We start from the raw sequence: 15,839 nt of genomic DNA, 5'->3' as shown, positions 1-15,839 counted from the left end.
GACGTTAGGTCAACTCTGAGAGAATTACTCAGAAAGGGCGTTAATAGGGCTATCGAATGCGCTTTTCCGTGGCGCTGTAGCTCTATTGGTTCCCGAGCTATGCGTTGGCTTCTTGGAAATTGTCGACATTCGACCTGGAAAACGGCGAAATTTTTCACTCAATGACCTCTGGTGACCTGACCTTTGACCTGACCAAAAAAGCGACCGAAGTGATTTCGTCATTATTTTTGGCGCTCTTTCGAACACCGCCTTCCGCGTATCGCTACGTGGCCCAGGAGCCGAGTTAGAAGTGGGGGGTGTTCAAACACCCCCCCCCAGCAGGGCGTGGAAATCCAGGACCCCCAGCCGGGCGCGGGTTAAAAAAACAGACATTTGATCAACCGTCGAATCCAGTAGTTCTAAGCATAGGGCCTGTTCCAGCGCCTCCAGAAGAAATTCTTGACTGGAGGCTCTACCAGAGGTTTTACTGGAGGCGCTGGAACGCAATCTGGAGATTTCTGGAGATTGGCGTCATAGATACCAAAAGAATGAAGATTGTTCTCTCTTGAAATGCAAAATTTGTTTTCAATTTTAGTTAAAAAGATAAATAAAATTATAGCAATGTAATTTTCTTTACATTCAAGTTGTAAAATAATCAGTCAAATGTCTTTTGTTTACATTCGTGATTGTCACATGTGCACCATAATTGTAGACCAGAGCCTCCAGAGAAATTTGGACCTCTCAACTCTCTGGAGGCTACTGGAGGTTTCTGGAGCTTTGGCGAGAGCTTTCTGGAGCTTTCTGGAGGCGCTGGAACGCTCTCTGGAGGATCCTAGAGCTTTCTGGAGCTTTCTGGAGGTTTCTGGAGGCGCTGGAACAGGCCCATAGGGCCTGTTCCAGCGCCTCCAGTAGAAATTCTTGACTGGAGGCTCTACCAGAGGTTTCACTGGAGGCGCTGGAACGCAATCTGGAGATTTCTGGAGATTGGCATCATAGATACCAAAAGAATGACGATTGTTCTCTCTTGAAACGCAAAATTTGTTTTCAAATTTAGTAAAAAAGATTAACAAAATTATAGCAATGTAATTTTCTTTACATTCAAGTTGTAAAATTCTCAGTCAAAAGTTCTTTGTTTACATTCGTGATTGTCACATGTGCGCCATAATTGTAGACCAGAGCCTCCAGAGAAAGTTGGACCTCCCAACTCTCTGGAGGCTACTGGAGGTTTCTGGAGCTTTGGTGAGAGCTTTCTGGAGCTTTCTGGAGGCGCTGGAACGCTCTCTGGAGGATTCTAGAGCTTTCTGGAGGTTTCTGGAGGTTTCTGGAGGCGCTGGAACAGGCCTATAGGTAGGTGAAGACCCTCCCTTGCATTGTCCAAGATTGGTGAAGGATCCTTCACCAATCTGAAACTTTGGTGAAAGGTATCCTTCACCAAAGAGATACGTTGCTACACCTACCTATGGGCTGAGGCACGGATCACATTAGGTGATCCGTGGCTGAGGCAAGGCCCTGGCTGAGGAATAACTGGCTTGAGCTTTACTAGGCGTGCGTTCGACATCCTGAGGGATAATTTTCCGAGATCACCGATAAGAATTTGGTATTGTAGGGACCATCGTTGCAGTAAGTCACATTTTTATATTGCTTTTGCATCACTAATGGCTCCTTTACTCGTTGTCATGTCCGTTGTGCACGGTGTCAGCCTAAAACACCAAATGATCCCGGTGATGCCGGAAAATTATCCCTGATGCTGATGATCCGGATGTCGAGCGCGGTGTTTATCGCAATGTCGCTAAAACAAATGCGAACTCTAGATTTTTCCTGAAATCTAGGGAAAATATTTTCTATTTCTCGAGAAACTGACTGAGAGACGATTGAGGCGATACTGACGCATCCAGGGATTCACGTTTTTGTTCTCGGCCAAGCCCAGCGCAAGCCCAGCGTTGCGTTTTCCGATATTCTGGAATATTCAATTGCAGTTGAACTGTACCTATTCAATCTTGCAACAATATAAGGGGTACAGGATTTCCATAGAGTCTGGTGAGTCGATAATAAATAAAGTCAATGGGAATTGATTATGAATCTGTTGAATCACAGCTTGAGCTGCGCGGCACGACTCCGACTATGCGGCAAAACTGTTTTTCGTCAAAACAAATTTTTATTTTGCTATTCAACCAGGGTGTTCCGCGGCAGAGCACTACAGTGCGCTCTGCGTCAACGCTGCATGCGTCAGCTCATTGGGTTTCCATAGCCATATCAACAAACTTCACTGACGCTAAGCTATGCCGTCATCGCAGAACGCTTGAGTGCCGCGCTGCCAGCGCCAGCAGCACGCTAGCAGCATTCATGCTCAAACCTCTGTTCTCTTTGTGCTTGGTTCTTAACCCGCGAGTTGCTGGGGGGGGGGAGCGTTAAACGCCCCCACTTTTTTCGCCGGGCCATAGCATAAAAACGGTGCGTAGCATAAAATTTTGGGTACCTGTAAGGGAATTGATTGAAGTGTATTGTGACAAAGTTTCAAAAAAATCGGTCGGAAAATTTTTGAGATATCGAGGTTTTAGTGACATCATGATTTCTGAGTTTTCGACCATAAACGGCATATATTAAAAAAATCATATAAAATCACAGAATAGACATACAGACATGCCTTTAACACTATTAGACTGCCAATACGATGTTCAATCAAATGGCTATCTTCGATTATTGATTATCGTTCCGCATTTTCCAAAATCTTGCACTGAATCTTGGCAATTTCTCGTGACTACTTCACGCCCATGATACATGCATTACTTAAATTGAACTTTTTTAGCCAAACACGTACACATATGATAAAATGAATGTCACCATCGTGTTCTACGCCCCAAATTACCCATAAAACATGTGTCACAGGCTGCGAATGTCAGTTTTTATTTTCGGGGATATGTGCCTGCCCGGTTGACCTGACCTTGACCCTGACCTATGCTTGACTGACCCCTGCATGGAGCTGACACTCTTGTAGGCCTTATATGATGGATTGTGCACCGTTTTGACAGAGTTTATGACGATAGGCGCCCATTACGAAGTCCTGAATTCCATGCTACTGAAAGCCTGATTTCAGGTGTTTGACCTGACCTTGACCTGACCTGTGACCTCAAAATTCAACTTTAAAGTACTCATCTGAAGCGTCTCGTCGCGTTCTTTCGTTTGCCGCCTCGTGCGTTTCGCTGCGCCTGCCGCCTATTGGTTCTCGAGTTATCGGCTGGGGGCGTTTAATGCCCCCCCCCCCCAGCAAACGGTGGGTGGCGAAATACCCCAGCAACTGCCGGGTTAAGTACCTCTGTTCCAACTGTGATTTATCACAAGCTCACGGACCGCACAGTACCTACCTACGTACACAACGTCATTTGGGTGACATCAGGGGCAGGCCTTAGCTCCCAGCGCGCTCAGCGGACAGCGTCAGGCGCTGAGATAGGGCCCAGAAATAAGTGAAATTTACACAGCGGAAGCTATCCTCTCACACGTCGGATGTCAAAGCCTCAGTTTGATCTGTCGTAAAATTGTGGAAAAAGTAAAATGGATTAAATATCTTCCACACTTCACATGGTTTCCCAGCCACTGAGAACCTGACCTGTGAATTGGATATACCTAGTATTTGCAAAGATACACATCAACTTGCTTAATAACTTGCAATTATTATTTTCTTTGTGTCTCTTATGACTACAATACTGACTACAAATCCTGGGAATAGAGTCAACAAGCTGTACAAGTTGACTACCTAGCAGGTTCAAGAGGCACCAGCCACCAAATATTTATGGATTTTTTTAGATTAAAAAGGAAGCTATGCAACTTTCATCTGGAAAAGATTGTTAATCTGCACAGCAGTGCATCATCCAGGAATCTTAAGCTGAGGATTACTTTTTATTTGGAGAAACTTGAGGGTATGCCCCCCCCCCCCCTGCAGAATCCCTTTCTGGATCTGTCAGTGCACCACTTACTACTTTCTGGTAACAGTAAGGGTGACTCTGACTGACCCCCTCATCATTATCTCCATTCATATTTTACTGAACAATGAGGTGCTGGCACACTGCACAGCATTTCATGGGGTGCTGACTGCTGACACCACTGCTGTGCAGCTGTGCACTTCACTGCACACCAGCTGAAGGGTTCAGCATAAATGAGCTCTTACTGAATTGAAGTGTCATGCTTTGTAGTCTAAGATCATGGAACAGGCATTGGAGTTGGCAAGTCAGGGTTGGCAGAGGGTGGCAAAAACTGGTTTTTGCCAGTGGTTTTAACCGGTTTAAACCGGCTGGCAGAAACCATGGTGGCAAAAACTGGCAGAAACTGGCAAAAACTCAAGTGGCCAAAACTGCGTTGCTTGCCTAAAAAGCAATCGGTTTAAATATACAAGTCATGTCTGTCATTGGGACCCAGTAAGCATTGGCTCGCTAGTTTACCGCTGCGAGACATTAACCCGGTTTACATAGGGTTTGTTGCAAGCTTATATCTCCGTTCGTGATGTTGCAAAAGATGCCAATGGTGCTTCACAATTTACAAAATGATCCCCTCTAAATATTTGAAGACCACTGCATCGAAATTATCGCCAAATTAACAAGCTGGAGCCACGTCAAAAACGCTATGTAAACCGGGTTAATGCTTAGGTAGTGCTAGTTAGGTAGTGTGCCAGCTTTCCTGGACCGTATGGAGTTAATGGCCCAGATAAGGAGAACCGGATTTTTAGAACTTATCCATACCTTCAAAACTCATGGAAACGTCTTAAATTCTTCAAATTTTGAGTACCCCAGTGCGAAATTCGCCCCGACGGGTTGTCGGTCGTACCCCAACCACATTTCACACCACTATGAACAATAAATGCACACACTGAAATCGCTATTACCGATATGCTCATCCAATCAAGTTTCGATAAACCCGTTCATCATCATCTCCTGCGGTTTCGAACACGCCTGTTAGGTGGTGCGGTAGACCGCGCCCAAAGCCAGGGCCCCGGTAACGTGAGGTAGCCGAGTCGGGGCAGCGTGCGCTGACCCAAGCCGGGGCCGCGCGTCCTCCCGGTGTCATGTGATAGCCCGGGGCTGCCCGCGGGGATGCGGTAGACCGCGCCCAAAGCTGCGGCCCCGGCTTGGGTCAGCGCACGCTGCCCCGACTCGGCTACCTCACGTTACCGGGGCCCTGGCTTTGGGCGCGGCTTCTGCTCATACTTTGTGGTGCGGTGGTGGTGCGTCGGGCCGCGCGCTCTGACTTCGGCCAAGAAAAATGCGTCAGCTGATCATTGTCATTTCTGCCACTTGCGTGTGGTGAAATGGGGTCATAACTTAAGAGACGGCTTCTTCATATCAATTATTTTACATAAAATCATATTTCAAACCATAAATAATGTTCGACAGCCAAATAAAAGAAACAATACCAATACAGGCTTACAGTTTAAGGCTCGACATTGTGTTGTCTACGATTAGACAGCTGATAACTCATTCCCGTACGTCGTAACTCTATAATGACCTTTGCTTATTGTCACATGTGCGCCGCATTCGCGATTGTTGCCGACGCCTGTTTGCAGGTCAGCCCACTACAGTTGTTATACATATCGAAAAACCGATAAACTTTTAGGCGAAAAAGGCACTATTCCAGGCCCATTTTTTTGTGATATTAGGTAAAAACAGAAGCTTCTTATCCTAGGAAAAATAAAATGGGAAATCTTTCAAAGGTGGCACACTACCTTTAAAATGTCTGTCGGTAGTCAATAGATGTCCACCAGGAAGTGCACTTTCATGCATCGCTGTTGGTGTGCTTCTGCACATGAGCATATGCAGGAGTCGTTTCCGACCAGACCTCGAGAATGGCTGGGTCGATTGCGCTCAAATTGGGACACCGTTAGGGACTGATTAGTAGGGTGTCGTGCATAGTCGGTCGGGGTCCATTTTGCACATGCGCACGTGCGGGGTGACGCTTCCAGATTGGGAGAACGGCTACGTCGACTAAGCACAAATTTGGCACTGACACTGTTAGGAACCGGTTCGTAGGGTCCGGTGCACAAGTCAGTGGCAGATGCCCTTTCCCACTTCTTCAATACTCGCCGCCCACCGGCGCACTTTCTCATTTGTCTCACCAAAAAGGCGCCTTATTGGTTAATTATAGAGGACTCACGGAACTATTTAACACTAAAATGGTCAAGATACCACTTCTGTTTGAAAGCATATTGTATTGACTGAATCCTACTTAAAACGTGTCCTGCTCAAACGCATGTAGAGGCATAGCGTTTTGACTGTTTTAGTTTTTGCCAGTTTTTGCCACTTTATGCCGGTTAAAACCGGTTTAAACCGGCAAATGGCAAAAACTAGTTTTTGCCGGCAAAAATGCCAACCCTGTGGCAAGTCACATGAGGGATGGTTACAGATCCGCACTAGTTAACACTTAGGTATGTCAGGCATGAAGGGAACTGGAACTCTGGAAGGTTAGTTTTCTTTGGTTTCTTTCTTAGGGCAAAGTGGTTTTAAATTATGAATGGCCCAGGCAGCTAGGCCCCAGGGAGATTCATGAGTTAAGGAATTAACTTTTCATGAAAGAAGCCTGTGCTTAGTTTGCAACGTGATTCCATGAGTTTAACCCCGTGTTCGATGTCTCTCGGACGGGGAAGATTCTACGCCGTCCGGCCAATCACGTTCCATAACCGCAGCCGAGCCCCCGCTGACCTAGGACGGGATTGGCCGGACGCCGTAGAATCTTCGTCGTCCGAGAGACATCGAACGCGGGGTAAATTTGTTGAGGGAGTAATCACAAGTTACATTCAAAGAAATTTAGTCTTGGTTAAAGGTTATTGTCCATGATAATAACCATTGTAATGTTTCAGATTTTCATGATGTTCATGATGTTCCCTCTCTGTTCCAGATTTATCAGGAGATTGCCACAATACTGAGGAGTGGGGATCAGCTACCAGGTGCACATAACCCTCTAAAGAAGTCCACATGATGAAGCCTCTGGCAGCAGACGAGATGTTTCCAGACAATCCTGTGAACCAGCTGATGGATGTGTCCATGGATGAGGTAGGTTGGAGCTGCCCACTGAATGATGAGCCTTCCATTCGGCTGATATCGCCGTCGGCGGCAGGCCAAAAGATCAATACCTGAACCTGGACCTGCCTTCCATTTCCTGTAATTATGGGCTGTGCTTATTTGACATATTTGTGTAATATATTTGCCATGATCTGAATGATTGATGACATATATTTACAACGCTGCATTGCCAAGCATAAGGCAGCCACTGGTAACCAATGTTTTGTAATTATTAGTGTTTATTTCATTTTTGTGACTGTGTTTTTCTCAGAACTCGGCGGCCGATCGTGCCGGAGTGGTAGACGTCGCCAGCAATGAGCCCATGGTCCATGCCGACTTTGCCAACAGTGAGTACTGAGCACCCAACGCTGGCTTCTGTCAGTGCCGAGTTCATGCTATCAGGGATGAGTACTTGGCCCAGAATCCTGACACTTCGTAGAGCATTGTTTCCAGACCCCAGGTTCCCAGAGACAGATGGCGCTCACATATGTTTGTCTCAGCGGATGCCTCACCTCACTGCGGGCATTTGTCAATTAGTTTAAAGATTTGGCGTTAGACGCAAGCAAGTAGTAGGACAACTTATTGCCTAACAAACCTGATTCGGGGTGGAAAAATAGCCAGACGAATTTAATGTGCTCCAGCCTAATTGATCATTAGTGCTTACGCTGGGTTCAGTAATTGTCAGATGAGCCAGACTAGATGCCTACTTCTCGGTGAACTTTGCCTTGTTGACCTGTCATAAGTTTCATGTCGTTTATCAATACCCAAAAAGCGTAATTATTTATTATGGTCAGAGTAATTGTCCAAACTTAATCCTGATGTATGTGAAATTCTTTTTATCTTAGTTACAAGTACATCTGAAGGATTTGTTGTCCACCAATGAAACACTTCTTTCATCTTTCTAACTCTTCCCTTGGCCTCGGTTCCGGCAGACTTTGGTGATCTTTTCGATGACGAGGACCTCGATTGATTCGTCCGGTGTCCGTGCCAAGACTCGCCGCCCACTTCTCGGTAAATGAGACTCCGGTGCTCACTCCCATCACGTGATACGTACATGGCGTCTTCTCTGGCGTTCGGTGTTGTGAATATCAGTCTCAGTCGCCTGCACGGCAGCTGACCGAACTTTCTGGTCTTTTTCTGCCCGCTGAGGGCTACGGCAAGGAACTGTCACACTAGCAAATGGGGGAATACTGTGCGTAGCTCAAGCAAGAACAGGAGGATTACGGAAAGGGAGACTGGGACTTAACGCGTGAAACCGAAGGAGTGAGGACGTGTGTGTGAAGAAGAAATATAGGTATATGTCTCACAGCACGTAGGGTGCTAGTTGGGAAAGCACGAAACAGTAGAGGCGTACTTAGATATCGATCGAGGGGTTATTGAAAGGGACGCAAATCGGCGTCTTACCAATCTTAGTGAATCTCTGATGAAAATCGCTGTATTCCTTGAAGCCGTCGTTTACCCGAAAACCTTGGCGAACGCATTATTTTAGTCAGGTCAAGTGTTGTCTGATATAGTTGCGTCTGATAGGTTCCTCTGTCGTGGAACTATTGTTTAGCGATATCCGCTGTTGTTTATGTTATAGAATATCCACCTGGTTATATTTATACTATTTGTTGCTTATCCTGCATATAAGTGATCGTTGAAGTAGGTATCTACAGTGCATAGCTTGGAAAGTGTATTTAGAAACCCGAAGATCTCGTATCGCCAAGGCACATCTGCCACGGAGGCCAAAACCGCCGACCCAGACCTCACCATGACTGTTGAGTCTTCTTCGGAGACCATGGTACCATCTGCACCAGCTGGCACCTCAGGCCCGGCTCCTGACGCTGATGACCCTCCTACGTCCTCTCAGGGCGTCCCCGCCGCCCTACGAAACGCCCCAGCTGCAGACGATGTGCCAGCTCCGATCGAGGTGGTCCAAACGCCCGATTACTACATCCTCGTTCGCGGCGAACACAGCCTCTGGTGGCGACGCTCGGATGGTAGCGTCACGGCGCGATCCGCGTGGGACCTGGCCGCTGCCGATGATCCAGTCTGTCTGGGTGTGTGCCAGGCGTTTGTAGGACGCGTCCAGGCGAGTGTTGGTGGCGAGTATCACCTGCTACTCGTGAGGGAGTCGGTGCCCGTGGGCAGGCTGCCTGATGGACACATGGTGAGGAAGGTGACCAAGGTGACTCTCCTCCCGCTGAGCTCGTCTTCGCTGCCTGATACTCCTGACACACAGCTGACTGCGTGTGTGAAGCACACACCGGGCGCGTCTGTCAGTACCGGAGGAGGCGGAGGAGGGACGGCTGCCGCGGCTGGACGCGGCGCTGGACTGGCACGTACCTGGGGACTGATGAAGACCGTCACCACGCGAGCCGCAGCGGCGACAGCAGCAGCTGCACAGTCAGCCGGCGCTCAGGTAAAGGAGCGCGTCCCCGGCCGGAACCGTCGACCCGCCGCCGCACTCAGTCCGGTGCTCGAGGAGCTTCTGAAACTCTTCAACGACTCGGATTCGTTCTTCTTCAGCGTCGGCGGTGATCTGACAAACTCCCTGGCGAGGAGGCTGAAGGGAGCGGAACCGGATGACCGATTCTTCTGGAACGCCCCCGCGGCTGCGGCGGTGCTTGCGCTGCCTCCGCCCGCAGCAGATGCCTGGGTGCAGCCGATCGTCCAGGGCTACGTACACATCTCCGAGTGCGGAGACCCGGACGGAGTACTTCCCCCGCATCTTCGCCTAAGCCTCATCTCTCGCCGCAGTCGCCATCGGGCCGGCACGCGCTATCGCCGACGCGGCGTGGATCCGGATGGCTGGGTGGCCAACTACGTCGAGACTGAACAGATCCTTTCGAGCGGAGACCACCATCTCAGCTTTGTCCAGGTGCGTGGCTCGGTCCCCGTGTTCTGGGCGCAGCCTGGTTACCGGTACCGACCACCGCCGAGACTCGAGCGAGACCCTGTCCAAACGGCTGCCGCCTTCCGCCGCCACGTGGACGCTGAGGTTGAACGCTACGGTGCCGTACATTGTGTCAGTCTTGTCGACCAAACGGGACGCGAAAAGGTGATTGCGGATGCCTATCTGGACCAGGCGCTTGCATACGACTCCGAGCGTCTAACATTCACAGCATTTGACTTTCACGATCACTGCCGAGGACTGCGTTTCGAAAACGTCGCGCTTCTCTTGGCGGCTGTCTCAGACGACCTCGCAGCCACCGGATTCACATGGGCCGATCGCCGCGGAGCGCTCTGTCAACAATCTGCCGTGTTCCGCGTAAGCTGCATCGACTGTCTCGACCGAACGAACGTCGTGCAGACAGCGCTGGCCAGAACAATGCTGCAAACGCAACTGTCAAAACTCGGCGTCGCTGGGACCGGTGCGCTGCCAGCATCTCTTCGCAACACCTTCCAGCAGATGTGGGCAGATACCGGCGACGCTCTCAGTCGGCAATACGCAGGAACCGGTGCGCTCAAAGGAGACTTCACCAGAACTGGAGAACGTCGCTGGACTGGGCTCATGCGCGATGGCGTCAACTCGGCCAACCGGTACTACCTGAACCGCTTCCGCGACGCGGGTCGTCAGGCGGCAATCGAGGCTTCCCTGGGCCGCCCGCCGGTGGAGCCAGAGCCTGAAGACGAAGCCGACGGCGACGAATCCGATGAGGCGGCGGCGGTGGAACGCGTCCGGCAACTGCTCGACGACTCGCAGCGTCTGCTGGTTCCTGACGGCTCCGTCGTGATGGGCACCTGGGGTCTGATCGACGCAGACGCCGATGCAACTGACGGCGACCAGGAGCTGGACACCATTCTCATCCTGACCACGGACTCCTACTACGCGGCATGTTACGATGACGACACAGACCGCATCGTCTCCTACCAGCGCGTTCCGCTATGTGACCTCCAGTCCATCGAACTCGGTCCTGTCGAGGCTTCCCGCCTGTCGCGCTCTCCTCGAACCCCCTGTCTACGTCTGTGGTACGAAATCAGCGGTGAGTCTGGGTACTTTCACCAGCTGCGTGCCACGCCACTGCGCTTCTTCAACAACGTGGCCGTGACGGCGGGCTCTGCGGAAGATCAGGCAGAAACACTTCGCGCACTGGCTGCGGCGCTGGTTGGAGCTTGCGAAGCTGCTGGCCACCAAGTTCCCCTATCTGAGGGTCGCCTGGCTCGGCGCAAGTCCCGCGCCTCTCTTGCAAGCTCTCGTCGTGCTGGACGAACACCGCTCCGCTGGCTGGACGAAACCCCGCAGCCGGGAAGTCTGCTCCGCACGGCCGGCACTCGTGCTGCGAGCAGTGTGGCCGCTGCTGCCGCGTGGCTGCCGTCACGTCTTCGCCCACTGTGGTCAGACTCACAGCAGCAGTCTCAGACGGAGAGAAACTCGCCTGAAGAGCCCTCGCAAGAGTCGGGCGACATGCTGATCGACAGTGCGGGTATCATCGCCTGTCCCGTGGGAGGTCCGACTTCACCTCCAGCTGTTGGGCAGCCAGGTGAAAATGCGACGGAGCAGACTTACCCGGAGGTGGAGGTGGATGGAAGGAAAAGCACAAGACATGAAGACGATGCAGATGGCCAGGGTAGCACGCAATGTGCAGGAAATGCAGACCAGTCGAGAGTGACGCCAGAGAAGACGTCGTCTCACCAAGTGAACGGTCCCGAACAAGATCTTGCGAAGGGAAACTCTTCACTCGAATCCTCGCAGCTGCCAGACGTGGTCACAACAGCCACATCTTCGCAATTACCACGTCTCGCCTCCGGTGAATCAGCGAGCTCTTCAAGAGAGCCAACGGAAATAGAACCACCATCAAGCATCTCCGTTGAGTCGAAGTCAGGCACCACGGGTCCCTCAGCTAACACAGAGGTGCCCAGCATCACGGTTAGTAGTGATCGACCCTCAGTTGGTGGGCTGTCCCTGCTCGGGTCAGCTCTGTCTCCGCTGACCAGCCCAGCTCGAGATACTGTCCTGGTAGGGTTCTCTCGTCTGGCTCGAGGGGTGCAGAGGCTGGGCTCCGCGGCCAGCACGCCCTCTGGGCCGCGCAAGCTGGAGATGAGTGATGTGCTGCGGCAGAGGATAGCAGGATCGAAGACACGGGTGACGATGCTGTAAGCCAGGATGGCGATTATACGTCAACGTGACGATTCAGAAATGTGAAAAGCAGAGGATCGCAAGATGCATGACATAACGTGACGCTGATATGACGCGAAAGGCATGTGATCCAAGAAGCCGGACCTGCGATTAGCTGTTAATATGTCAAGAAGTCACTTATGGATATGCAAAAAGGATCTGTACCGAAGCAAGGCCAGTTACGCTTCCAAAGATGCGATGACCAATCATCGCCAAAATCGCTCAAGGAATCTTGCAGGCGTCTTCTCTGGCCTGAATCGCCACGTTTGGTTACTGCTTTAGTTGAACGAAAAGGATCTAATGAGATTCGGGTCCCGTTCGCTCAAGATGTGTGGACTCTAGACATGTGGCTCTCTCATGAATTATTCAAGAAATTCGCTATGCATATGACTCGAAATAATGGTGATAAAGCCAGTCCGGTTTCTATTAACTGCCCAGCCTCCGTTCCTGATTGTATGGCTATCATCGCGTCGCATTCAGATTTCATAACTAAATGCAGCCTCTTCAAAAATTGCTGTTGAATCGATTTATCATGAAACGGTTGCAAGCGGTGAAGCGATTTCTGAAGGCGTAACTATTTTTCTCACTGCTCAAAAGTCATAAATCGAGGCTTGCATGTGTGCATCAATATGTCAGCGAGGTTGAGGGTTTCCGAGTTTTTACGCTTTGCAACACAAGATCTTCCGTGCGTACCTATGCTATCTGTCGTAGGACATCAATATATGTAAACCTCAGCTGTTGACAACCGTTTATTCGCACCGTGGTTCTAGAAATGTATTTTGCTCTCTTATCACTTACTTGTACGTTTATGGGTAGTGCTGCTTCGTGGATCAATTTTACTAGTTTTTGTCTATTTCGAGGAATCTTCCAATCTAAATGCAGTTTTGATAAAAGTGCACTATTTGTGGAGAGAATGTGACCTTTTGAACATTGAACAATATTCCCGCACACAACGGCTTGGTAGTTTGTGGTAATCCCCATGGGCGCACACGCACCTTTTGCCGATCAGTAGATATATGTGCTGCTAAATGGAAAAGTGAGACCACATGGAGTTGAGAATAGTGCTCACCCTGTTGTGTTATTTATGTGTGTGGGTACAGATGCAAGTGGCGCCACCCGTGGCCAAATAGTTCTATTGAGTCCCAACAGCGACCGCTAGAGGTGGTGCTACGGCCGATCTCGGTACCGATTGTGACTGCATCCTCGCCTGCCTATCGATTGCAACTGTGTAAGACCTCCACTGGCCACTTGTCGGTGCATCCGTACTTGGCCTGATCTGAGAGTGTTCCTGCACCAACTTGTCGCTATAGTCGTCTTGTGCGCATCAATGTAACACTGCGGGTAGATTCGAACACAGCCTTCATGCCTTCGTAGTGATCCGGCGGGCGGCGAAAATCGCGTGTAGTCTCTATTTTGTCTATCAGCACGTGCGGCGTACCTCCGCAAACGTTCGCGAACCTCGCGTAAGGTCTCTATTTTACCAGAATGCAACACTTTGTGCCGTTGTATAAACAGGTGGCGCTCTAGTCGTGTGTAGTGCTGCTCTCTCGCCTCTGGAATATTGTACTCTGAATTGGAGATATTCTGTTCGATTGTTTGTGTTTGTGAAGCATTGTTACATTGGCTTCTTAAATTAAACATGCCGCATAAAATGACAGACTGAGCTCGTTACTTAATCGTGCATCTGTCTTTGCTGATATTGTGTCGAAACTTTATGAGTTATGTCGCTATGTCTCCACCACTGTATACATTATGAAACAATTCACATTCCCTAGCAGCACATGGGCATATTTATTCTCAGTATCTCCATAGGTGTCGGTGGGCTCTCCCTAGACATCGATGTTTACTGTGCAGACTTCTGAGAAAGTTAGACACATCTTTTGCTATTTTTGCAAACGGCAGACTGAGTCAATTACAAAGGAAAAAGAGCAACATATAAGACACAAATCAAAACTGATATAAGCTTAGATGACCGATTTTAAGCTATTTTGTTGTCAGTTGATCTCTTTCTTCCTTATTATAATTGCATTTATGAGAGATCGCTATTGTCACAGATCGCATATTTTGACATTCTTTGGTTCTATAATACAAACCTTTACTTTTGTGTTATTTGTTCGGCACGCCAAAGCTCAATTAGTTCTTTTATTTTCGCCAATGTCCGGTGTCCCTATTCATTACAGCATCGCTGGAAGGTGAATGTTATCCTGTGTGCGCAACTAATGTCAAGTCTGTAACGTGTTATTTGGTGATCCTTCCATACGAGACGTGAGCTTTCGGTGTTTAGTTTGGCCTGCTAGCTCAAACAGTATATGCGAAGCGTCGTATGTACGCCATAGCTATGCAGTCGTGGTAATGTCTGTTATGTGCGCTGATAATATATAGACTCGCAATCACTCAGTCGATTGATTCAGAGGGTCGTGTGTGTTATGGGTCCAAATTCATCGAATAATTTCCCTGTCCTGCGTTCAGTTATTATAAAAGTGGTATGAGATAGGCTACATTTTGTTTATTTTACAGGCCCAAAGAGTCGCATAAAAACTTATTATTGTGTAACTGTAAATGTAAGATTCGACTACAATTCAAAGCCAACTTTTAAAAATCCATGGCTCATCACTATGCAACAGAATACGAGGCAACGCAGTTTCTTTCTTTCTTTCTTTCTTTCTTTCTTTCTTTCTTTCTTTCTTTCTTTCTTTCTTTCTTCTTCTTTCTTTCTTTTTATTTCAAATCGCGCAGTTCATTTGTGTTTCAACACTGTGTCGGTGTTCATCATCGACGATATTCTAGCACAGCGCCGTTGACGCCGTAGGTCATGTTCCCATTCAGCTTCGAATGGAAAGCGACAGTAGAATGGCTGCGAACCCGACGATGTTCACCTTTGTGGCGACGTGATAATAATGGCGGCTGTTCGGCCTCTTCTCACACAGCTGATGCGGGGGGTTAGTGGTTGGGACGCGTTGAGGTGTCGGTGATATACCCTGTCCCGTCCCATCTACGAGCGCAAAGTCGGGGGATATTTTCACATTTCAGGCCAGCTCAGGAACTAGTCTTCACCGATCGGCAGATGGTGTGTTTCCCCTACCTACCCATCTAAAAGAATTTTTAGGTTCCGTATAGCGCTCAACTGTGAACGGTGTTGAAAATAGGGGAAGCGGGGGGAGCACCGCCACCTGAAGCATTTCTGCTCACCGAGCTGATATGCGTAGTAAAAACGAAGCTCTTTTGCATTCATGTGAAAGTAGGAATGTTTTCCTACATGTTGGCATAGTTTCCAGCGCTCCATTATAAAATTTCGCTACTTTACAGACGTCGAAAACAAGTCCTGCATTTTTCGTCCTCCAAAAAATGTGCGGGTAGCACCGCCACTGATGGCGATGTTATCCACAGATCGGCCTTACGGTGACAGCCACCCTTGGAAGCGTTACTGCTGTCTGAAATAGTAACTCAAACTCATATAAGACACACAAGAATTGGTTGTTAGTTTGTCACAGATCAGACTGTTTGTTGTGGACAATATGCATACAAAGCATGACAAATTCACGTTTATTTCGAAACATCCAGTGAAGTCAAACGTGAGGTTAAAAAGACGACGTTTGCGGCCTAACTAAAGCTCTTCTCCGAGCTGAGTGAATCATCATTGCGGCTTTATCCATTTTGCCACCCCTTGGGGTAGCACCGCCGAGCATGGCGGTGTTACCCCACTCACAGTCATGGAC

At 49.1% G+C, this 15,839-nt stretch overlaps 1 protein-coding gene across 2 annotated transcripts; it reads left to right on the top strand.

Annotated features, from left to right (window-relative positions):
• Positions 1-1,274: 1,274 nt before the first annotated feature.
• On the top strand, positions 1,275-14,516 carry LOC122376541 (phosphatidylinositide phosphatase SAC2-like). Of its 2 annotated transcripts, none has more exons than XM_043356440.1 (4): positions 1,275-1,326; positions 6,859-7,013; positions 7,294-7,369; positions 7,955-14,516. In XM_043356440.1, exon 4 carries the CDS (start codon positions 8,776-8,778, stop codon positions 12,103-12,105), a length of 3,330 nt encoding a protein of 1,109 aa, XP_043212375.1. In that variant the 5' UTR covers positions 1,275-1,326; positions 6,859-7,013; positions 7,294-7,369; positions 7,955-8,775; the 3' UTR covers positions 12,106-14,516. The 2 variants fall into 2 exon arrangements, with proteins under 2 accessions (XP_043212375.1, XP_043212374.1); XM_043356439.1 differs by lacking the exon at positions 1,275-1,326 and adding an exon at positions 1,875-2,016.
• The last annotated feature ends 1,323 nt before the right edge of the window (positions 14,517-15,839 follow it).

The sequence above is a fragment of the Amphibalanus amphitrite genome, unplaced genomic scaffold, assembly GCF_019059575.1.
Source record: "Amphibalanus amphitrite isolate SeventyFive unplaced genomic scaffold, NRLGWU_Aamphi_draft 002192F_arrow, whole genome shotgun sequence".
NCBI classification, from domain to species: Eukaryota; Metazoa; Arthropoda; class Thecostraca; order Balanomorpha; family Balanidae; genus Amphibalanus; species Amphibalanus amphitrite.
Note: the sequence above shows the minus strand (reverse complement) of the source record. Positions and strands in the feature narration are given on the sequence as shown.

What these genes read in the sequence shown, in the direction of transcription:
- LOC122376541 (XM_043356440.1), top strand. Translation starts at nt 8,776, where the DNA reads ATGACTGTTGAGTCTTCTTCGGAGACCATGGTACCATCTGCACCAGCT.